The sequence below is a fragment of the Mauremys mutica genome, chromosome 12 (genome assembly GCF_020497125.1).
Source record: "Mauremys mutica isolate MM-2020 ecotype Southern chromosome 12, ASM2049712v1, whole genome shotgun sequence".
NCBI lineage: Eukaryota > Metazoa > Chordata > Testudines > Geoemydidae > Mauremys > Mauremys mutica.
Window position 1 is genome coordinate 7,324,463 of NC_059083.1, and position 24,633 is coordinate 7,349,095.

Genomic DNA, 24,633 nt, shown 5'->3' on the forward strand with positions numbered 1-24,633 from the left:
GGAGGGAGTCAAAAATATGCTTTTCTGAAATCCAGGGTCCGTTAATTCTGCTGCTCTCCTTTCTTCCTTGTGTCAGGATTCCTGAACTCGGGACCATCTCATGGTCACTGCCTCAGGTTCCCATCCACTTTTGCTTCCCCTACTAACTCTTCTGTTTTTGTGAGCAGCAGGTCAAGAAGAGCTCTGCCCCTAGTTGGTTCCTCCAGCACTTGGACCAGGAAATTGTCCCCTACACATTCGTGAGAGTTGACATGTCTGCTAATAGCTGATGTGTACCTAACCCATTTTGACATTTTTTTACATTTTTTCTTTTGACATATAAAGTAGAGAGATAAAAACAGAAATGTTTATTTTTGCATGTTGAATTCTCCCATTCTTCATTGTACCACTTGTGCATTTGCTAATAATAATAATATGCCAGGGGACGTGATGTATGTGCATAAAGAGTTCTGAAAATGAGGTGAGATGTTCCGCTCTGATTTTCCTAAAGGCTCATTTTAAAAACTTTTAGATCTCTATGGAGATACACTGCTCGCCCTCTCTCCCACCCCAGCCCATCTGATTAACACAACCACTACTTAAAAATTCTAAATTATAAAAGAGAAAAGAATCAACTTTTCTGTTTTTAGGAAAGATCTGGGAAGCCACCAGTAATACGGTGCTCAGCTCCTGTCTATGCAAAATTGAAACAAAACCTGAACTATGGGGCTGCCAATGAGCCACCATAATTCATAGGAAAGTTTTCACTCCTCTTTTGGTCCCAGAAATTTACCTTTGTCCAACCGCTGTCTAGGACGACAGTGAGTCTAGAGGGAAGAAAAGGGTGAAAAAGACAAAATGTCATGTTTAGGGATATATTTTTCACATTGTTAATGTTTCTAACACAAAAAGCAAAATGAAAAGAAAACAAACTTTATGAAGTTCTAGTTAATGGAGGTTAAGTGCAATTCAGACCAATACAAACCATTACACACCTTACTAAAAATAGCCACAAACATTAACAACTAAGGACATGACCTAAGGTTACATGACAGACCCAGAGCTGTTTTACAGCAATTACACACCTGTGGCTGGCCCATGACAGCTGACTTGGGCTTGCAGGGCTTGGGCAATGGGCTGTTTCATTGTGGTGTTGATGCTTGGAGTTGGGCAGAGGCCTGGGCTCTGGGACCCTGTGACGGGAGAGGGTCGCAGAGCCAGGCTGGAGCCCCGAACCTCGTGAGCCGGAGTCAGCAGACATGGGCCAGCCACAGGTGTTTAATTGCTGTGTAGACAAACCCTCTGAAAGTGAAACCAACACATAATTCACAGACAGACCCATACACGGACACGTTTTCACTGATTAGTATTCAATCAACTTTAAATCTGCCCCTGTACCATTAGTACTTAGTAAAACTGGCTCATCCTTCCTGACAGCCCTGGTGGTCTCATTATCTCCAGCTCAGGAGGATAAAAGGTGGAGAATCTCTAAAGCAGGGGTGGAGAATCTACAGCCCATAGGCCAGATCTGACCTGTTGCTAAATTTCATCCGACCCACAGCGCCACTCCCCTCCCCCGCAGCGGGGTTGGAGCTGTGAGCGCTGACTCACTCAGCTGCAGGGGAAACCCCAAGCCTCTGTCAAGAGCTGTGGGAACTAGGTGTGTGGAGGGTGCTGCAGCACCCCCAGGTTTTGTGCGAGGTCCCAGATGCCGGCCCCACGCCCAGGGTCCCAGTTGGCTGCCAGAGCCCCACCCAGAGCTCTGCCCCCAGTCCCGCATGTCGGGTACCATCTGCCGCCGGACTCTCGCCCAGGACTCTGCCCCCATTGCCACACGCGGGGTCCTGTCTGCTGGCCCCGCACCCAGGGTTCTGTTCCCACCCCCAGCTGTGATCCCAGCCTCAGCCACCTTATTTACCCCTGTTCACATCCTGCCCCTCCCTCTCCCAGAGCCACGGTCCACTCTTGGCACCAGCTCTGGGGAGAGGGGTCACAGACAGCAGTAAGGGGGGTGCCAGGGAAAGTTTGGAACCACTGGCTCTCAGCACCCCCACTGTAAAAATTGTTCCAGTGCCACTGCTTCCTTACCCCCCTGCGGGGCTGGAGTCACTAGCGCCAGCTCGGCATGCTGCAGGGGGGAGCCCTGAGCCTCCACTCCCCCTCTCTGTCCCCCCGCAGGTGAGTGGCCTGCAATTGATTTTTTTCTGTAGGTCAGTGGCCCGTGACAGAAAAAGGTTCCCCACCCCTGCTCTAAAGCAAGAGAGGGACTGTGATGACCCAGGAGGACTTGCAGACAAACAATCCAAACAAACATACTTCAGAAACAGTGAATTCTGCAGGAAGCTCAAGCTCAGGTTAACGTTCACAGCTGCTAGGAAAGGAAACCCCCAGGGAGCCTGAATGCAGGCCCCTAACCCAGTGTGTGTGTGCCGTACTGAGAGCTGGGTAGGGAATTCATAGCTTCCAAATGATTAGTTGACTATCTCCATCCACAATCATTGTCCCTAATAGAAAGAGCTGGGGAAATCTCTTATCAGTGTAACATAGGTGAGAAAATTCCCCAGCTGACTGTTTATTACCTTTGAATTTCTTCACTATGGTCACCAGAACTGCAGAGTTTTGAGAAGATTCCCAGATTCTCCATTTCAGGTCAGAAGAAAAGGCCACTGGGTTCTGAAACTTCTCCCTCTTGCATCTGAAGAACAACTCAGTGTTACTCGTTGTCGAGTTTGTTCATATTTGTTATTTACTAAAATGTATTTTTATGCTAGTGAATGGGGAGAATATACTTAGGTATATCTACATAGGTGTGTATATATTATATATATACACACACACCTATCTCATAGAACTGGAAGGGACCTTGAAAGGTCATAGGACTCCAGCCCCCTGCCTTTCACTAGCAGGACCAATTTTTGCCACAGATCCCTAAATGGCCCCCTCAAGGATTGAGCTCACAACTCTGGGTTTAGTGATGGGGAGAGAGGGCGGAGAGGAGCGAGCAGGGGACGGGGTCTCAGGGGAAGAGGCAGAGCAGGGGTGGGGCCATGGTTTGGGCACCGGTGGCCCTCCCATTTCTAGGGAGTTTCAGGCATTCTTCTTCGAGTGATTGCTCCTATGCATTCCAGTTAGGTGTGCGCGCCGCGCGTGCACAGCTCTTCGGAAGATTTTTACCCTAGCAACTCCGGCGGGCCGGCTGGGCGCCCCTGGAGTGGTGCCGCTATAGCACAGGATATATACCCCAGCCGGCCCGTCCGCTCCTCAGTTCCTTCTTTCCGCCCGTGACGGCCGTTGGAACAGTGGAGCGCAGCTTAGCTGACCTCCACTTCCCTAGCTACTCGTAGTTTTCTCTCGTTCTGTTTATAGTTGTAGTTAACTGTTTGTTTGTAGATTAGTATAGTGTATTTATTTTACAGGGGTTCGGGGTTTATCCCCTTCCCCTCACCCGGTGCCGGGTCCGATGCCCGGTCCACAGGGTTTTCTAATGCTCGGCCGGCCACAAGCCGCTGCCGACGAGATCTTCTCCTAAGTGCCGCGAGGGATCTTACCTCACAGATAAGTGCCGCATTTGTGAGGCCTTTAATCCGTGAACAAAGGGGAGCGGGGCTTTCGTTTTACACAGCTCCTGAGGGAGGCAGCTCTTGCTCCTCCGCTCTCGGCACCGAGCGCTAGTTAGTTTTCAAGGCGCGCTCCCTCAGCACCGGATCGCCGGTACCGCCAAGGCCTCCTGGCACGACCGTCGCTAGCTCCGACGTACCCTCGGCATGGATCCCTCTCCTGGAGGATGAAGAGGCACAATATCCTTGCTGTCAAGTATCAGAGGGGTAGCCGTGTTAGTCTGGTTCTGTAGAAGCAGCAAAGAATCCTGTGGCACCTTATAGACTAACAGACGTTTTGCAGCATGAGCTTTCGTGGGTGAATACCCACTTCTTCGGATGCAAGTGGTGGTTCCACCACTTGCATCCAAAGAAGTGGGTATTCACCCACGAAAGCTCATGCTGCAAAACGTCTGTTAGTCTATAAGGTGCCACAGGATTCTTTGCTGCTTCCAATATCCTTGCTGCGTCCGAGCCGCCGCCTCTGCAGCCGAGCGCTATGCTCGGTCGGATCGTCCAGCACCGGTGTCTGCCGCTGGCACCGACAATACCCGCACCATTTACTCCGGCCAGGCAAGAGCCGTCGAGTCCAGTGCTGGAAAGCTCCCCGGTACGGACCGTGGTCAAGCTCGCTCTGAAGCTGCGTCCGAGTCGCCTGCTCCGCAGCCGAGCGCTATGCTCCGTCGGATCGCCCGGCACCGATGTCTGCCACGGCACCGACAATACCCGCACCATTTACTCCGGCCAGGCAAGAGCCGTCGAGTCCAGTGCTGGAAAGCTCCCCGGTACGGACCGTGGTCGAGCTCGCTAGGAAGCTGCGTCCGAGATGCCTGCTCCGCAGCCGAGCGCTATGTTCAGTGGGATCGCCCGGCACCGATGTCTGCCGCGGCACCGACAATATCCGCACCATTAACTCCGGCCAGGCAAGAGCCGTCGAGTCCGGTGCTGGAAAGCTCCCCGGTACGGACCGTGGTCGAGCTCGCTAGGAAGCTGCGTCCGAGATGCCTGCTCCGCAGCCGAGCGCTATGTTCAGTGGGATCGCCCAGCACCGATGTCTGCCGCGGCACCGACAATATCCGCACCATTAACTCCGGCCAGGCAAGAGCCATGGAGTCCGGTGCTAGAAAGATCCCAGGTACGGACCGTGGTCGAGCTCGCCAGGAAGCTGCGTCCGAGACGCCTGCTCCGCAGCCGAGCACTATGCTCCGTCGGATCGCCCGGCACCGATGTCTGCCGCGGCACCGACAATGCCCGCACCATTAACTCCAGCCAGGCAAAAGCCGTCGAGTCCGGTGCTGGAAACACTCCCCGGTACGGACCGTGGTCGAGCTCGCTATGAAGCTGCATCCGTGGTGCGAGCTATGGTCGAGCTCACTATTCCCTCCATGCCGGAGACAGTGTCCACGGCGAGGGAGCTGTTTGCAACGACAGCATCTGCGCTGCCTCAACCCCCGGCACCGCCGGTGAGGGTTACATAGTCGATGGGCAAAGCCTGCCTTGATCAGACCACCCTACGTCGGCACCGCAGAGCGGCACCGTGCAGGGTCGCGGTTCCGCAGATGTTCTCGGTCCCGTCACCGATCTAGGTCTCGACGCCGGTCACAGTCTCGGCACCGTTCTCCATGTTGGTACCAGTAGTACTCGCGGCACCGGTCAGCATCCCGTTCGCCGGTCCGGGACACTCAGCACCGATCCAGCTCCCGGCACCGCCCCAGGCACCGGGACGCCCGTAGCCACTCCTGATCATCGAGCCTCGCACCCTCGGTCGACCACCCGGCACAGCTTCGGTGGTAGGTCCCGTTCTCGGTACCGGTCTGTCTACCGGTACCGATCCCCGGTGCCGCATCGAGCGACGTCAGTTACAGACGGAGACTCTACCAAGAGCTTTTCAGCTCCTCCAGGGCCATCCAGCCACGCATCAGTGTCGTCCCGTACGGACACTTCATATGCGTAGCACTCTGTTTTCCGATGTGCCCTCCAGAGTCTTCCAGGAGACCTATCAGTGGTCATTCTGGACGCCGTGGGTGTACTACCACGCCAGAGGCGTACCGGTGATCCCATCTCACTCCGTTCCCTCGGAGCTCTGGGTGCCAGAGGTGACAATTAGTCGTCCCCGGCCGACCGGTACAGAGCAACCCCCGGTTCGGCACCGGGCTCCCAGTTCCCACCAGATCAGGAGGTCGTCCAGGAGCTCGAGCCCACACAGGACCCGCTTGTCCCGGGCCTTTCTTCTTCCTCCTCCCCAGATGAGGCGGGGGCAGGAACATACCCCTCCAGCCCTCCTCTAATTGAAATGCGACCAGCCCCTGAATCCAAAGAGGCTGGGTGTGTGGTCTTGCTGGGCCGTAAGATGTACCCGGAGGGGGCCCTGCTACTTCGTGTAGCGAACCAGCAAGCCCTGCTTAACCGCTACTGTGGGTGGCGGTGGGCAAATTTACAGAGTCGGTTCTTCGGAACTCCCGTCAAGAGTTCGATGCCCTCCTGCAGCAAAGGATGGAGCTAGAGAGAGCTTTCCTCCAGGCCTCGTTGGATGCAGCTGACTCCGCTGCCATGACTCTGGCCTCGGGTGTTGCCACGCGGCGCATTTCATGGCTCCAGTTGTCGAGCCTTTCCTCGCAGCTGCGGCACGCTATACAGGACTTGCCCTTCAATGGCACAGGCCTGTTCTCTGAAAACACTGGCCCTAGGCTGCAGAACCTAAAGGGCAGCAGGGTCACTTTGCTCTCTCTCTCTCGGCATACACATGCCGGTAATTCAGCGCCGACGTTTCCGTCCCCAGCCTCCGCTCTTACCCTGCGCCTTGACAAAGTCAGGACTTGGCCAGCGGGCGTGGCTTACACGATCGTGGCCATCAATCCGCACCCCAAAGGAGCCGAAATTAGGGTCCTTCTGACCACCAATGGGGCAAAAGCCTACCCATCCCCTCGCCCCTCCTAAGGACCCCTCTCACGAGCGATTCCTCTGCCAAGAGGTGCGGACGCTCCTCTTCATCGGCGCTATACAGGAGGTACCTAAGGGCGAAACCTAATCCCCTAGGTGAAGATAGGTCTCAGACCTATCCTAGGCCTGCGGGAACTCAACAAGTCACGATGCAGACGAGTTCCGCATGGTACCCAGGGCGACCGTCATCCCATCCTGGGATCCCGGAGACTGGTACGCCGCCCTCGATATGAAGGGCGCGTGTTTTCACATCGCCATTTCTCTTCCACACAGAAGGTATCCTCGGTTGGGGGCCTACCATCGTTATTCCCAGTATACGGCCCTCCCGGTTGGTCTCTATACAGCCCAGGTGTATTCAAAGTGCATGGCTGTAGTCGCCGCCTTTCTTCGCCACCGTCGGATATACGTTCTCCGTATCTAGACGAGTAGCTCATTCGAAGAACCACCGGGCCCAAGTTACCAGTCATGTGGGCATCGACACGAACCTATTCCTGTGTCTAGGCCTGATGATCAATAGTAAAATCCACTCTGATTCCCATACAGGGAAGGGAATTCACTGGGGCCGTCCTGGACTCCAGACTCGCCAGAGCCTGCTTACCTCAGCCTTGGTTTCAGGTGAGGGTACCGATTGTACAAGGTCTACGGACCTTCCCGCCAGCTTGGGCTCGCACTTGCCTAGGTTTCCTGAGTCACATGGCTGTCTGCACGTTTGCAGCCAAACATGCCAGGCTTCGCCTCCGTTCACTTCAATCGTGGCTCACCTGTGTGTGCCACCCGGGCTGAGATGGCATACTCGTGGTCGTCTCGTTCCCCCCGAGCAGTCTAGGCTCCCTCGACCGGGAGTCAGCGTCCTCCCTGGTGTATCCAGGGATGCTGTTTCATTCACCCCTCAGGGACCCTCATGACAGACACCCCATCTCTCGGCTGGGTGCGCACCTGGCGTAGTTTCGCACTCACGGCCTTCGGTCAGCGCAAGAGCTGGCCTTACACATCAATGTCCGAGAGCTGAGAGCAGTCTGCCTTGTGTACCAGGCGATTCAGCTGGCGGATCGTCTCAGCAGATCCTTCCTGTCTCACAAGTGGTAGTTTCCTCCGGTCTTTATCTATTCCGTTTTCCAGAAGTGGGTCTTTCCCCGCATAGCCCTCCTCGCTCTCGCGAGAACGGAAAGAGAGAGGAATTCTCCTCGTTCCAAGGCCTCTCCCCAGGCTCGGTCTTGGAGGTGTTTTCTGATGCCGTGGATCAGCCATCTGCCGTACGCTTTCCACTGTCCCCGCTGGTTCACAAGGTCCTGCTAAATCTCCGCAGGGACAGAGCGCCCCTGATCGTGATCGCTCCAGCGTAACCTGGGCAGCACTGGCACACCATATTGCTACACCTGTCGGTAGCAACTCTCTGGGCACAGACCCCATGACGCGGGATCACGGCAACCTTCACCACCCGGTCTCGTAATCCCTGCACCTCACGGCAGGGCTCCTGCGTGGCTAAACTGATCCGAGTTACGTTGTTCTGCCTCGGTTCTACAGGATTCTCTGGGGTGGTAGAAAATCTTCCATTCGGTTAAAGTATCTGACCACGTGGAAGCGTTTCTCCTGCTGCTCCGAAACGCGCAATGTTTCTCCCACCGAGGTCCCGCTCCATTCCATCTGGTTCCTCAGGGCTTGGAGTGTTTATACATCCCCCCCCCAGAGGGGCCCCGCCATAAACCTGGCTCTTCAATCTGGTTTCTAACCAGTTTTATGACTGCCCTATTCGAGCCAATGTCAACATGCTCATTGATATACCTGTCCTGCAAGACAGTTTTCCTGTAGCCTTTCCTGCGGCCAGACGAGTCTCCGAGCTTCAGACTCTCACAATAGGCCCAAGGTATACTGTGTTCCTCAAGGACAAGGGCAGTTATTACCACGTCCGACCTGCCTCCCTAAGGAGGTGTCGGCCTTTTATATCTAACAGGATATCTTCCTCCCGGTCTTCTTTCCAAAGCCACTCTCTTTGCAAGGGGAGCAACAATTGCCTCCTTCGACATCCGTAGGGCGTCCGCAATCTATATCTAGCGGACAGAGCCCTCTCGTAACGCCCCCGAAACCCTCATCGTACCGGCATACCGGACGAAGGGCATACCTGTCTCCTCCTAGAGGATTTCATCTTCAATGACGTTGTGCATCTGCACCTCCTCTGTTTTGGCCCATGTTCCATAGAGCCACCTTGCTGCACATTCCGCCAGGGCTCACGCTTCTCAGCTGCCTTCCTGGCTCGCATTCCCTTTCGGGGGATGTGTTGTACACCTACCTGGTCCTCGGTCCACACCTTTGCCTCATTGGTCCAGGAGTCCAGAGCTGATGCAGCCTTTGGCTTAGCGGTTGCGTTCTGCAACATCTAACTCTGACCCCACCGCCTACGTAAGGCTTGGGAATCACCTAACTGGAATGCATAGGAGCAATCACTCGAAGAAGAAAAGACGGTTACTCACCGTAGTAACTGTTGTTCTTCGAGATGTGTTGCTCCTATCCATTCCAGACCCGCCCTCCTTCCCCACTGTTGGATTAGCCGGCAAGAAGGAACTGAGGAGCGGACGGGCCGGCTGGGGTATATATCCTGTGCTATAGCGGCGCCACTCCAGGGGGCGCCCAGCCGGCCCGCTGGAGTTGCTAGGGTAAAAATCTTCCGAAGAGCCGTGCACGCGCGGCGCGCACACCTAACTGGAATGGATAGGAGCAACACATCTCGAAGAACAACAGTTACTACGGTGAGTAACCGTCTTTTACTGTCCGTTGATGTCTTCAAAACTAGACTAAATGGCTTTCTGGAAGGTGCTTAGTCAACACATGTTAGGATTTAGTCAAATACAAGTTATTGGGCTGAATACAGGAATAACTGGGTGAAATGTAAGGACCTATGATACATGGGCACTACCTCCCGTGGGTGCTCTGGGGCTGGAGCACCCATGGGAAAAAAAAATGTGCTTAGCACCCACCAGCAGCCCCACAGATCAGCTTCCCCCCCGCAGTGCCTCCTTCCCATTAGCCAGCCCTGCTGATCAACTTCTCCCCCTGCCTCCCAGCACCTCCCACCCACCAGGTATCAGCTGTTCAGAAGCAGGCAGGAGGTGCTGTGCAGGAGGTGCTTGAGCAAGGGCAGGAAGAAGTGGGGCAGGGCCTTGGGGGACAGAGTGGACTGGGGGCAGGGCCCAGGGACAAGCAGGGGTCAAAAACCTCTGGGCAAATGTGAAAGTCAGAGCCTTTGCTATGATATACAGGAGGTCATATGTGATGATCTTATGGTTCTTTCTGGCCTTCAACTTTATGCATCTAATGAAACTCAGTAATACCATGTGGCAATGAGTTCCACAGGTTAATAATGAATTGTGTACATAAAAAAAAAAGTATTTCCTTTTCTCAGCTTTACACTAGTAGCCTTTCAGTTGCACTGAATGTCCCCTTGGTCTTGCATTGTGAGTGTAGGAAGCAGAATCACCTGACGTATATCTTGTATACCACTGAAGGGAGATAATTAGTGACAATCCTTGTGGTGATGTAGATGCCCATTGTACCAGGGCCTGGAGTGAGACCCACTAACCCATTTCAAAGATAATTTATGTTCTTATTTAGCTCTTTGGATACGTACAGTGGTCAGTCCACTAGCTCCGGGGTTCTCAGCTTACAAAGGCCAGTGTGTGTCCACCCCACACTGGGGGACGACAAACTACTGAATGAACCTGCACCGCCCAGGGAGCCGTGGGAGTCGGTGCAGCTCTGGGGGGCAGGGCTGGAGCTGGGGGGAACTGGCTGGCGCCTTCTATTGCTGGTTCGTCAATGGCTGGGGGATGAGCCATGTAACACAGCCGGGCGGGTCCCTGCCCGTAGGTGTCTGTGTCAGCGCAGGGCCTGTCAGGCTTGTAGCTTGACATCAGCATCACAGGGCGAGAGGCAGCCCAGGTTGGGGATCTGGAGGGCTCAGCAGTGCCACAGTCCAGGCTGCATCCCGGGAACCCGTCGCACTGATGTAAATCTCCCTTGTTGCCAATTAAACTGATTCCTTCTTGTTCTGCCCTCAGGGGACTTGAAGAACAACTGGTCACCGCTCTCTGCAGAACAGCCTCTGACATATTTGAAGACTGTTATCAGGCCCTCCCTGAGTCTTCTCTTCTCTACACTAAACACACCCATTTATTTCAACCTTTCCTCATAACTCCTTGGGGCAGGGACTGTCTCTTTCTGTGTGTCTGTGCAGCGCCCAGCATATTGGGACCTGATTTTGCCTTGAGCCTCTAGGCATTGCCATAGCACTACTGATAATAGCACATTACAAACTCCTTAGAGCAGGGAGTGTCTCTTCCATGATATCTGTTGTCATGCCAAGCACACGGATAGAGCTCACCGCATAATAAGAAACAATTAATAAACAGCTCACTGAATAGTCATCAGATGGCACCGATTTTCCATTCCTACCGACCTAGGTGGAGTTTGGAGTCTATGACCTAGAAATGAAAAACTCATTCTCCATCCCCAATCTCCTGAGGTCTCCATTCCACCAAACACTACAAATCAATACCCCGACTGTAGGCAAATCACTCTTTTCTCAGGCTGCTCTATTCTGGAGTCTAGGTAAAATGACAAGAGCCCCAAGATTAGATTTAACAGAGAGAGATTGGGAACCAGCCCCACACTCTGCACTGCTGGACCATGGGCAGCCAGGCCTCATGTCCAAAATCACTTCTCTGCACTGGGAAGTGAAAGGGAGAGTGAGAAGGAGCCACCTACCTGCTCAAGGTGCCTTTGATGTCCTAGAGGAGAAAGATAAAAGGAAATTCAGTCCCATCTCTCATACAAGGATCCCTCCTGCTCTGGAGGGGACTCACTTTGTCTTCACAGTTTGAGGTTCAAAGAGAAATTATTTGTTATTTATTAACACAAACAAAAACTTTGAATGTGTTGCCTTTGCTCCTTTGGAAACATGCTGTAAGTTCAGGATCTGGGCCGAGGAAGTTTATACGTGGAAACTCACTAGCTCTGTGTAACAACATTCGAATAACCACTCGACACATGGAATCAGAGGGCTCAGTCTTGTGATGTGTTGAAAGAGGATCTTTCTAATATTCACAGGTTTGGGGAAGATCCCCTCCTGCAGAGGGAGGGATGTCCCCCATGCTGTGCTGCCCCCATGTTGTAAACTCTCTCCCCACTCACCCACAAGCATTCTGAGGGCCTGTCCTGTAGACTTCTTGACACCCACAGGAAGTTGGGGCTGGGGGAGAACAGTGGGTTTGGGGTACAGAGTAACAGAGAGCCAGTCACTATCCTAAGCCCTAGGGTCAAAAGAGGAAATCTGAGGAGTGAAGAATGCTGCCCACAGCCAGGGCCGGCTCCAGGCACCAGACGAGGAAGCACATGCCTGGGGCGGCACATTGTAAGGGGCAGCATTCCGGCCAATCTTTTTTTTTTTTTTTTTTTTTTGCTTCAGCAGTCCAGTCGCAGGGTTTTTTTGTTTTGCTTGGGGTGGCAAAAAAGCTAGAGCTGGCCCTGCCCACAGCAGACACTGGTTGCAACTGAGAATTTGACCCTAGATATCAGCTAGAGAAGTCAAGGATGCTACATTTTATTTCTCACCTTCTTTCTTGTTTGCTACTTTAAGGCATTTTTTGACAATTAAAATCATTAGAAGGCTTTTAGAATTCTAACGACTACTTACACTTTCAGGGTACCATAAGTAATGAACAACTTCCCCAACTAACTTCAGTTCTGGCAGAAAAATCTCCACAGCCTCAGATCTCATGTATCAATTCTAAGGTCAATATTTTCCCTTTTTGCAGTATGTAGGAAGTGTGGCAAAATGAAGCTTTAAATGGAAACTCATCTTCGACCGTAGCTATTTCCATAATTAAAGACTGGCTCCATCTTTTGGAGTTAGGATTTGGAACACAGGAAATGCCAGACTGGATCAGACCTGGGGTCCATCTGGTCAGTATTCTGTCTCCAAAGGTGGACAGTGCCAGATGCTTCAGGGGAAGGTGTAAGATAATCTGCCCCCCACATTCTTATCCTGCTCTCTAATAGTTAGCGACTGGCTAAAGCAATGAAGCGTGAGGTTTAATATCACCCTGGACATTATGTTATCCATATAAATATCCAATCACTTTGAGTTTTGCTAAATGCTTGATCTCAACGACATCCGGTGGCAATGAGTTCCACAGTCTAATTACGTGACATGTGAAAAAGCGTTCATTGCATCAGTTTTGAATTTGTCACCTTCTAATTTTCTTGAATGTCCCTTTGTTCTTGCATTAGGAGACTGGGAGAACAGAGTTTGTAGTTTACCAGTTTTGGAGGAGCCTTCTCTAACTAGAATTCAAACAACGATTTTTTTTCCATTTAGGACTTGATCCAATGCCCATTTTACTCACAGGAAGTATATTTCCATTGATTTTAATGGGCCTTTTATCAAGCCCTTAAGGAAAAATAATGTATATTTTAACAATACTGTATGTTCTGACCTTTTACTCTGTGACGCTCTGTACCTCAGGGGAACATCCTGCACCCCCATGCTCATCCTTATAATATGATTGTGGTATCCAATGCAAAGTTTGTCATCTCGGGTGTCTTCAGAAGGCTCATGATGGACTGAGCATTGTTGTTACAGTAATGTTATAGGTTGTAATTTCATGTCTATAGTTATGAGGCTGAAAATATGTCCTCATGGCTTAAAACAAGCCCAGGCAAAACTCTCCAGGAACAGAGGGGCAGTTCACACCTCATCAGGGCATGTATGGGACAAACTCAGCCCAGTTGGACTCTCAAGTGAGTCACCTCCCTTCCCTTGGTCAGTTTGGGACTACGATGAGGTAATGCTCACCTGACTCTGAAGGGGGGGGGGAGGCAAAGCCAAGAGGGAAGAAAGAACACGATAAAAGGGAGAGACGTTTGCCATGCTCTCGTTCTTCCACCTCCATCTACAGACACCACCACCAAGCGACTGGAGCGCTGATCAAAGGGGACATCCTGGCTGAAGGGCAACCAACCAGCCAGCCTGTGGTGAGAAGCGTCTAAGTTTGTAAGGGCCCTGAAAGTGTTAAGATCAGCTTATAATGTGATTTGCTTTTGTTTCATTTGACCAAATCTGACTCATAGACTAAGGTCATAAGGGACCATTATGATCATCTAGTCTGACCTCCTGCAGAACGCAGGCCACAGAATCCTACCCATCCACTTCTATAACAAACCCCTAACCTATGTCTGAGTTATTGAAGTCTTCAAATTGTGGTTTGAAGACCTCAAGCTGCAGAGAATCCTCCAGCAAGTGACTCATGCCCCACGCTGCAGAGGAAGGCGAAAAACCTCCAAGGCCTCTGCCAATCTGCCCTGGAGGAAAATTCCTTCCTGACCCCAAATATGGTGATCAGTTAAACCCTGAGCATGTGGGCAAGACTCACCAGCCAGACACCCAGGAAAGAATTCTCTGCAGTAACTCAGATCTCATCCCATCTAACATCCCATCACAGACCACTGGGCATACTTACCTGCTGATAATCAAAGACTTCTTGTGCTTTGACTTCTAATCACTTAAAATCTATCTTTTGTAGTTAATAAATGTGTTTGTTTATTCTATCTGAAGCAGTGTGTTTGGTTTGAAGTGTGTCAGAGACACCCCTTGGGATAACAAGCCTCGTACATATCAATTTATTTGTTAAATTGACAAACTCATAAGCTTCCAGCGGGCATAATTGGACACTGCAATATGGCTGTTCCTAAGGTTGTGTCTGGGACCAGAGATATTGGCTAGTGTCATTCGGTTGCACAATCCAAGCAGCAGCTGGCCAAAAGTGCTCACTCACATAGCTGGGAGCAGCTTACATGCCAGAGACTGTGTGTGAACAGCCCAGGAGTGGGGGGTTCTCACAGCAGAGCAGGGTAAGGCTGGCTCCCAGAGTCGAGGATTGGAGTGACCTAGCAGATCACCGGTCCAGATAACACCAGGGGAATGTCACACACTCCTACACTCCAAAAGTGAAAGGTTAGGAGACTTTCTTGCCCTGTGAAAGGTTCTGGGGTGTTTCTAACACCATCTCACCTGCAGGAATTCACTCGCTGGCTGCTGGCACTTCTGCTCCATCTCACTGATCAGGGAACTGAAAGAGGATAGTTCCTCAGATAGTTTGGCAACATATTCATCCCTCCTCTTTTCAATTTCTTTAATCAGCTCTTCCAGCTGGGTCAGCAGGAGTTGCTCTTGTTCCTCCAGAAACTGGCGCAGTTGCTGAAATTCAGACACAATCTTTTGCCTCTCAGTTTCTAGCTGTTTCTGAAATGAAGAGATGTGAACAGAGAAAGCACAGGTCAAGGACAGGAACACGGAGTGAGTTATGGGACATTTTATAAAACCTTACGTATGCACAGGGGGGCATGTCATTGCAATCCCACAGAATTTAACTCCTGATATTTTATGGAGGACATACTCCATGCTCAAAGACAGATGATTTTCCAGTGGATTTTCAAGAATCCTAACTGGTGTTTAGAATAGGAATGTATCTTACATTATTAAGATATTCTGTTATCAGTGGTGTCCAGAAAACCAGACCCTTCAAATAACCGAAAGTATTGCAGGTGTGGGATCCAGAACTGGACAGGCAAGGATTACTTCTGGGGAGCAAACAGTAGAACCCAAACTCAGAAGCGCTTGACTTGAACTGGGGAACAGAGGCTCTCCACAAATACACCTAGATGTATAGGGCCATGTTTCTAAAACAGGCTTTAAAATTAGAGCACCAGCAATTGCTCAGAAGAGTTTTGAATGCACAGTTTAGAATACATACATTTGGTCACATCATAAATCTCCAATTTGAATCCACAGACGGATTCTGAGCACAAACTGGGTGGTTGGCAAGACACCTATTTGCAAGTGCAAATCTGAGTTTGCAGGGCACTTAGAAACGTGCATGTGAACTGGACAGAAGCCCACCAAGTCATGCTCTTTCTGGAGCTCTCTAGCACCTGGTACCTCAGGAGCAAGAAACTTACATCATATTTAGAACCCAGATCTTCTTCATGGCAACGTCTAGCAGCGATATCACTAGGGCCTGTTCCGAAGCTCACCACAATCAAAAGGAGTCTTTCCAATGACTTCAGTAGGATTTGGTTAGGAGTTAAGTGACCAGCCTTCTCTGGGGCACCAGATTTCTACAGTGGCTGCCTGCACTATTCTGTTGTGGTTATTGTTAGAGGCTTTCCCTTTACTCCTCCCCTGGTTCTTGTCACGCAGACAGAAAGCAGAAGACCTAAGTCCGAAACGCAGGCAATGCGATGTTTATTGGGGTTAGTTCCAAGCAAGCATATCCATAGCTCTACACGCCAGCAGTCTGTTCCCCAGTGTCCCCCTTCCCAGTTCTGATACTGGAAAGCCTTGCCCCATGTCCTCCCCTTCCCAGCCCTGATGCCACAGAGCCTTTAATCCGCATCCCCCTTCCCAGCTCTGACATCGCAGAGCCTTGCCTGTGTCCCTGTTCCCCATTTCCTCCTCCTAAGCAGGTCCAAATATACCTGCAGTCCTTGCCTCTAGTCACACCCCTTACAACTTATGGTCATGTTCCGTTTTGGAGGGTCGTGAATCTGGGGTCTTTGTCTCTCCTCTTTTGTATCCCATGGGAGGGTAAGGAGTAAGGTTGTGTAACTGGCCAAGGCCAGGCTTTTCTCTGGACTTTAGTGTTTCTTATGCCTCTTCCCCCATTCCCCATTTCTCCTTTGCCCCTCCTAACTGGTTGCTTGACCTTGGCTTGAGAGAGGAGCCAGGCAGCCTTGCAGTGAATGCTCTTATATTACACTCCCACCATACCCTGTAGCACTTTATCTGTTCTTACCTGTCCCCATTATACTAACAAACCCATCTGGCCAGGCAGAAGCAACACACCGTGTCTTTGTCCTTCATACACATTAGTAAGGGTATAGGACTATCAAAAGCCAAAGCCCACATTCTATCTCAGGATCACAAACAGGCTTATATGCTAAGTCTGTTGAAAGTAAAGCCAAAAAATGGGGGAGGAATTTGCAAAGGAAAAAAAATTATATATTTTTGCAAATTCCTCATATATATATATATATATAAATTTCAAAGTCATTTCCATTTTTCAGTGTTCAAAATGGGACAATTTTAATTTGTTTGGAAAATATGAAATAACTTGAAAAAAAAATCACATTTCTGTTTCTCCTTTTTTCTAAAATGTAACAAAATAATGTCCATTTCCACCACCATCCCATTTCTTCCTTTTATTCCATTCTCTCTGGAACTCTTAAAAAGGTCTCCCATTTCAGAAAAATTAGCAAAAAAATAAAAATAAAAAAAATAAACTAGGAGAAAAAACCTGGAAATTATTCATGTTATTGTACTCAGTGGCAAAAAGCAGTAAATGGGGAAACAAAGGGGTGGGGGGACTTTTGAATTTTTTTCAGCTTTTTAAAACCAAAATGAAAACTTCAGTTTGAAATGAAAATAAACATTTTGTTCATTCTGAAATTTCCTGTCAAAAAATGATTTTTATTTATTATTTATTTGCAGAAGACATTTTCCGACAGAAAAAAAATATTTTCTATTAAATCCCATTTTGGTACAGGACATTTCTGTGGTTGAAAAATTTCAACTAGCTCTAGCTGAAAGACCTAAAGGAGAAACTACTGTTAGCTAAACAAATTACACTCACATTATCAATGGAAATATTTGGATTATTAAAACTCTTTTCTTAATGCTCCATTTTCCTGTTTATACTCAATTAAAGCAGAACAGTTTTTCTTTACAATGAGAATAAATAAGTATCAGAGGGGTAGCCGTGTTAGTCCGGATCTGTAAAAGCAGCAAAGAATCCTGTGCACTTTATAGACTAACAGACGTATTGGAGCGTGAGCTTTCGTGGGTGAATACCCACTTCGTCAGATGCATCCAATACGTCTGTTAGTCTATAAGGTGCCACAGGACACTTTGCTGCTTTTAATAAATAAGTAATAATCTTTAATGGAAGGGAAGATGTTTCTCACTATTCTTCTTCTGTTAGACTAAGCAGAGTATCAATAATGTCCCTCTACACATTTGCCTCTGAGTAAGAACGGCACCTACCAGTAGTTCCTGGCTTGTATTTTCCCCACTCGATTTATACGTCAGAATCTCGTCTCTCTCTTTCTTCAAACTCTCCAAATGGCTCTGAATTTGGTCCTAATAAAAGAAAAACTGGTTTTGTTTTGGTTTTTTTTTTTGGAGATTTTTCCCTCCATTTTATTTACATTTTAAAGAATATTAAACATATAATAAAATGGGTGAGTGCTCTAACCTCCTGGCTATGGAGCAGAGGTGGGCAAACTATGGCCTGCAAGCCACATCCGGCCTGCAGGACCATCCTGCCCGGCCCCTGAGCTCCCGGCCAGGGAGACTAGCCCCTGGCCCCTCCCCTGCTGTTCCTCTCCCCCACAGCTATGCCACCGTGTGGGCAGCGGGGTTGCGCGCTCCTGCAGGGTAGTGCGTCAGTTTGTCTGGCCCCAGCCGAGCAGCGTAGCTGCCAGACATGCTGCTCTGAGCGGCATGGTAAGGGGGCCAGGGGGTTGGATGGGGCAGGGTGTTCTGGGGGGCAGTCAGGGGACAAGGAAGAGGAGGCGGTTGGATGGGGCGGAGGTTCTGGGGGGAAGTCAGGAGATGGGTAACGTGGGGGGGGTTGGATAAGCGTGGGAGTCTCGGGGTGGGGGTGTGGATAGGGGTTGGGGCTGTCAGGGGACTGGGAGCAGGGGGGTTGGATAGGGGGTGGGGTCCCGGGGGGGGGGGCGGTGATCCTGGGAGGGGGCAGTCAGGGGACAAGGAGCGGGGGGGGGGGGGATTAGGTGGGTCAGAAGTTCTGAGGGGGGCAGTCAGGGGGCGGCCCTCCATACAGTTTTGCAACCCCGATGTGGCCCTCGGGCCAAAAATTTGCCCACCCCTGCTATAGAGTCATTCTCTCTCCCTCCCACAAATGACTCTAAGGCCTTGGCTACACTTGCGAGTTACAGCGCAATAAAGCTGCCCACAGCGCTGTACCTCACTCCCTGTCTACATTGGCAAGGCACATACAGCGCTGTGTCTCCGCGGCTACAGGGGAGGTGGAGTACCAGCAGTGCGAGAGGAATAACCTGCTTGGCTACAACTCCTGGGTGTCAGTGTGAACGAGGAGTTAACTTACTACACTGTGATAATCCCCTTATCAAGTGGCCACTCTTCTCATTGTTGTCATGGCAGGAAAACTCTGTTTTCAGAGGCTTTGGCTACACTTACACTTCAAAGCGCTGCCGCGGCAGCGCTTTGAAGCGCTAAGTGTAGTCAAAGCGCCAGCGCTGGGAGAAAGCTCTCCCAGCGCTGTCCGTACTCCACCTCCCTGTGGGGAATAACGGACAGCGCTGGGAGCCGCGCTCCCAGCGCTGGGGCTTTGACTACACTGGCGCTTTGCAGCGCCGCAATTTGCAGCGCTGGAGAGGGTGTGTTTTCACACCCTGCTGCAGCGCTGCAAATTTGTAAGTGTAGCCAAGCCCAGAGAGAAAAGCAAATATTTTGCTGTTTCCTTTGAGTGAGTGGGGGGGGAGGGGACAAGGGGGTCTGAACTTACAAGACAGAATGCTGACACACACTCAGCGCCCCAAAAACCCACACTCTTCCCCCCCACAAACACACACCACGCTCCCTGTCACACTCCACCCCCCCCCATTTGAAAAGCATGTTGCAGCCACTTGAACGCTGGGATAGCTGCCCATAATGCATCACTCCCAACAGCGCTGCAAGTGCCTCAAACGTGGTGCCAGTGCGCAGTCAGCTGTCAGTGTGGACAGATTGCAGCGCTTTCCCTACTCCACTGTACAAAGACAGGTTTAACTCACAGCACTGTACATCTGCAAGTGTAGCCATACCCTAAGTATTTATCCCCAGTGGACAGTAGTGTATTATCACCTAGGCCAACAAGGCCTAGGCCGGCAAATTTGCAGGGGTGGCAAATTTGCTCACACCCCCTCCCCAACTCCGCCCCTTCCCCAAATCCCCAGCCTGCCTCTTCCCCCAGGCGTGCGGTGCTTCCCTCCTTCCTCCCAGGCTTGCCACGCGAAAGCGCTGGGAGGGAGGGAGAAGCGAGTAGCGGTGTGCTCGGAGAAGATGTAGCAGAGGTGAGCTGGGGCCCGAGTGCGGAGAGTTACCTGGGGGGGGGGGGGCGGGAACCGCTCCCCACCCCAGCTCACCTCCACTCCACCGCTGCCATCCCTCGAGTGCGCCGTAACTCCCCTTCTCCTCCCTCCCTCCTAGGCTTGCCACGCAAAAGCGCTGAGAGAGAGGGAGAAGAGAGTAGCGGTGCGCTCAGGGGATAGTGGAGGTGACCTGGGGCCGGCGGGCACGGGGAGTAACTCTTTGGGGTGGGGTGGGGGGGGGAAGGGAACCGCTCCCTGCCCCAGCTCACCATCACTCCACCTCTGCCATCGCCCGAGTGCACCACAACTCCCCTTCTCCCCCCTCCCTCCCAGGCTTACCAAGGGGGAGCGGAGGTGAGCTGGCGTGGGGGGGGCGGCATTTTTTTTGAGGGCCTAGGGGCGGCAAATTTGTTAATCTGCCACTGCCAGTGGAACAGCTTCAACAGGAAAGTAGGAGGGAGCCCTACCTCAGAATATCCCATAAAGAGGTGGCAGATCCCTGTTCAGATCCCTTCTTCCCATCAGGTGGAGGGGAACTTGAACCACTGGCCTCCCATATCCCAGATGAGTACCCTAAACACTGGGCTAAAAATCATGAGGGAGCTCTTTCTCTGTGTGAGCTCACCTGAGAGGCCTGAGGCCACCTACCAGGTTAGGCCCCACACATGAGTTAGGTGGACTGATCTTCCCTGGGGTCATGAATCGCTCTGGGGCTTAGGTGGGAGATAGGCATCTAGATGCCTTGAGCGAGGCAGCAGTGTGCATGGCCAGAAGCAGAAACACAGGTGCTGAGGGAACTATTTATTGAAAAACACAGATGCTGAGTGAGTTTAGGCACCTACAGCGTTCAGCAGGAGTTTTGTGAATTGCAGTGGAGTCTGCAATTGGGGTTTAGGCATCCGAGTACTTTTGTGAGTCTGCACTGACAGAAAAACTAAGCTGACAGGGGCTGGACTGAAGCTTCACTTCCTCAGTGCACATGTGTTCACATTCTGCTCATTCTCGCTATGAATTTTCTGAGCAATCTCTGAACCACGCTGTCATGCTGGGCACATTTTGATATATCACCGGCCTTGGCATTTTTAAGTGGGCCTGAGAAATAATCTTCTCCTCTCCCACTAAGCAAAACCAATTCCTGACCGCCCCCACCCCACCCGCCCACTAAACACTGACATTGCTTGGGAATTTAGAGGAGAGTCAGTGAGATGATTCAGTGGGACACATTTCAAACAGATCTAACTCAATCATACACAGAAACTGTGGGCATGTAGCGTCTTTTAATTCCCCTATACCCCAGCCTCCTACCCAAAAAGTGCAGCCAAGCTTCTTCATCCTTGCAACCATAGTGATTAATGTACATCAGTTACATTTTCAAGACTCCCTGCTATAAAATTTTATATTTTTAGCATGGGTTGGTTTTTATTTTGGAGAGGGCAGAGAGGGAGAAAGGGGGGTGTTGCTTGGCTGAGGAGGAAAAGATGGCAAGGAATCAACGTAATTCTTTCCCAGTTGCCAAAGCCTGTGTGTACGCCTCTCTGATCCTCCACCCTCTTGCCCCCAGATAATCGGCTCCTGGATCTTCATTTTGAAAATACGGTCACCCTACCCCTGCCTCCACAGATTTCAAGAAATTTGTTGGAATGGGCCAGGCCCCCCAGCTGTTGTCCATTCTATATGAGAAGCAAACCCTGCTCTCCCGACCCTGCAAGGATTAAAAGGAAACTCTGGGCTTGGCTACACTGGTGCTTTACAGCGCTGCAACTTTCTCACTCAGGGGTGTGAAAAAACACTCCCCTGAGCGCAGCAAGTTACAGCACTGTAAAATGCCAGTGTAAATAGCGCAGCTCCCAGCGCTGTAAGCTAATCCCCTCGAGGAGGTGGAGTACCTGCTGCGCTGAGAGAGCTCTCTCCCAGCGCTAGCGCTGCGACCACACTCGCACTTCAAAGCGCTCCCGCGGCAGCGCTGTACAGCTACAAGTGTAGCCATACCCTGTGTGAGCTGGAACTTGTAAAGTTTCCTGCCCCCACATGGATTTTTCCCTGGACAGGGGATGGGCACACAAATCATACCCTGCTTTACACATCCTGGTACTATTAAAGCCATACATCCCTGCTAGTGTGGGTGTAGTTATACCTGTATAAAAGTGTATAGCTTATTTCTGTATGGAAAGAGAAACAAGCATTCCTGGCATCCGGCATTGTTATACCAGTACAACTTGTACCCACGCTAGGGGTTTTGCTGGTGTAACTATATTGTTTAAAAAAAAAAATCCCACCCCTCCCCAACACAGATCAGTACAAACCTGTATGTAGAGCAGGCCTTAAAAACATGTCTTCTCAACATTCTTCCTGTATAAAATCCCTTCTGTTTCTCTACGTTATGATTGTAGGAAGCTAGTTTTATTACACTGCCAGTTCTGCATTTCTCATATGGCTCTGTTCTGAATGGTTATAGAGTGCCCTGGCTGGCAGGCATTTGCAATGCAATAATTACTAATTATTACCTTGTAATCTGGGGCAGCCTCCTCGATTGGCACCACGGAGTGTTCTTTGTGACCGGAGGACTCTCTGCAGACCAGACAGATGGTGGTTTGATCCACTTCACAGAAGAGTTTCAGAAACTCCCCATGTTTTTCACATGCTTTATTCTTCTTTGGGTCTGGGAATTTTTTGGCTATTTCAACTATATTCCTCAGCTGCCGGTTAGGCTGGAATTCTCCTTCCTGGAAGGCTTCTCTGCACTGGGGGCAGGAATAGGAGGGGGAGTTTTGAGAGTCCTCGCAGTACTGAGTGATGCAGACTCGGCAGAAGTTGTGCCCGCACTTCAAAATCACCGGATCGTTAAAATAATCCAGGCAAATGGAACAAAAAACAGCCTCTTGGAGATCTTGTACCTGGCTTCTTGCAGCCATGATGGCATCTAGGAGAAAGAGGAAAGTAACTTTCACTTTCACTTTGTATCCCCGATTGAAGCTGGCCTCCGCCCTTCATGCAGCCTACTGCAGCTGCCTTCTGCCTAATTGCTGATCTGTTCTGAATGTGTTTGCTGGGCCTTGGGATCCTTCAGTTCTGGAAAGAAGAAAATATAAGGAGATAGGAGAGAGGATAAAATAATGACTGTGCTGAACTCCTACATTTGTACTGATTAGACTTTAAACAGATATTTTCCCATACAGTTATAAAACAGATTCAAGCAAGTCACTGAAGAGACACAAGCATTTCTAAAGAAAATAAAGAGCAGATCATAAAATCCCTCATTCCGTGCCCACAAAAACTGCATAGACAGGGCCGGCTCTAGGATTTTTGCCACCCCAAGCAAAAAATATTTTGCTTGCCCCGGATCCCAGCCCTGGGCTCTTCACCACACCCCCCCTGCTGCCCCAGCCCTGGGCTCTCCTCCCTCACACACACCCCCTGCCGCCCTTCCTGCCACCCCAGCCCTGGGCTCTCCCCGCACCCACCTGCACTCTCCCGCTGCAGCCCTGGGTCACTGGTGACTTGCTCCCAGGGCAGGTCATTCAGTAGGAATTTTGGATGTGCACAGAACACAGACAGGATTGGTTCCCATATGGTTACAGAACTGCAGTAAAGTGGAACAATTTTCAGCTTGTGTGATTGGAGGAGATCTGGATGCATATTATAAGACTGTCCTCCATAAATGAGGAAACGTTGAGGTGCCTTTATTATTCTTTTGTTCCACTCTTTCTTTCTATGGGGAATTTGCCAATGCAATATCACTGTCTTCCTTTTAAACAAACAAACAAACAAACAAAAGGCAACGGCTGTTGAAAATAGCAATTCCAGTCCTAATAACCACTGGGAAGCATTTCTTGCTCAATTTTATCCTACTTTTTCTACAGCAAGTTACAGTGGATCAGTATATTTGATTTGGGAGAAATGAAGTAACAGCTGCCCAAACTGAGCTTGAGCACTCCTGAACTTTGAGGTGTTCAAATCTGGAAGGCAGGTGCTGGGTGGGTGGGTGTGTGTTGGGGGGACTGTGGCTCTGCAGAGGAGCAAGGCAGCATGTATGCAGCAGCATGTCTGGTGCTGCGCGGAGCCAGACAAGCTGGTCTGAGTGGCACGGTAAGGGGGCTGGGGGGTTGGAGAAGGGGTAGGGGGTTCCAGGGGGGCAGTCAAGGGACAGGGAGCAGGGGGGGTTGGATGGGGTGGAGGTTCGGGGCAATCAGGGGCAGGGAGAAGGGGGGTTAGATGGGACAGGGATTCGGGGGGGCAATCAGGGAACAGGCAGCAGTTGGATAGGGATGGGAGTCCCAGGGGTTTGTCAGGGGACAGGTAGGAGGTAGGGTCCTAGGGGGCAGTTGGGGACAGGGGTCCTGGGAGGGGGTGATCAGGGGACAGGGAGGGTTGGATGGGTTGGGGTTTGTGGGGGGCAGTCGGCGGGAGTGGATGGTGGCAGTGTGGGGCTACCCTCCATCCCTGTGAAGTGTCCTATTTTTTGAATGTTAAAATATGGTATCCCTGCCCTTCACAGGGCAGCTCTCCATTCACAGCAGGCTGCAGCATCAGGTCTCAGCTACCTCACTCCCTCCTCATCCCTTTCCAGTTGGTAGTGGCCAAGGGAATGCTGGGAAATGTAGTTCTTTCCCTGCTCCAGGGCTGGCTTTATAGGCAGGGAGCTAACCAAGGAACTACAGCTCCCAGGGCCCCCTGTTGGTTCTCAGCTCCCATGCCGCCCCAGCAAATGGGCTGCCCCAAGCGCATGCTTGCTTTGCTGGTGCCTAGAGCTGCTCCTGTGTATAGAGGTCCACAGTTTTGGCAGACTTATGCCAAAATAGAACAAGAAAAGATAATTCCATTAAAATAATACTTAGCTTAAACCATCATAGTTAGAAATTATTTTTTAAAATTTCAAAACAGCATCTGATGTGAATTAGAAATACGTCAGAGTTGCAATGTTAGTTTGACTGAGATTGTAATTTTGCCAAACTTC

General features: G+C 50.7%; 1 protein-coding gene across 1 annotated transcript; it reads right to left on the reverse strand.

Moving 5' to 3' along the window:
- Positions 1–774: 774 nt before the first annotated feature.
- On the reverse strand, positions 775–22,627 carry LOC123346272 (tripartite motif-containing protein 10-like). The gene is made up of 6 exons (XM_044983586.1): positions 22,184–22,627; positions 17,608–17,703; positions 14,578–14,808; positions 11,274–11,296; positions 2,559–2,674; positions 775–806 (listed from the first exon to the last, which is right to left on the reverse strand). The coding sequence occupies exons 1-6, from the start codon at positions 22,589–22,591 to the stop codon at positions 790–792; spliced, it is 891 nt and encodes a 296-aa protein (XP_044839521.1). The 5' UTR covers positions 22,592–22,627; the 3' UTR covers positions 775–789.
- Positions 22,628–24,633: the final 2,006 nt, after the last annotated feature.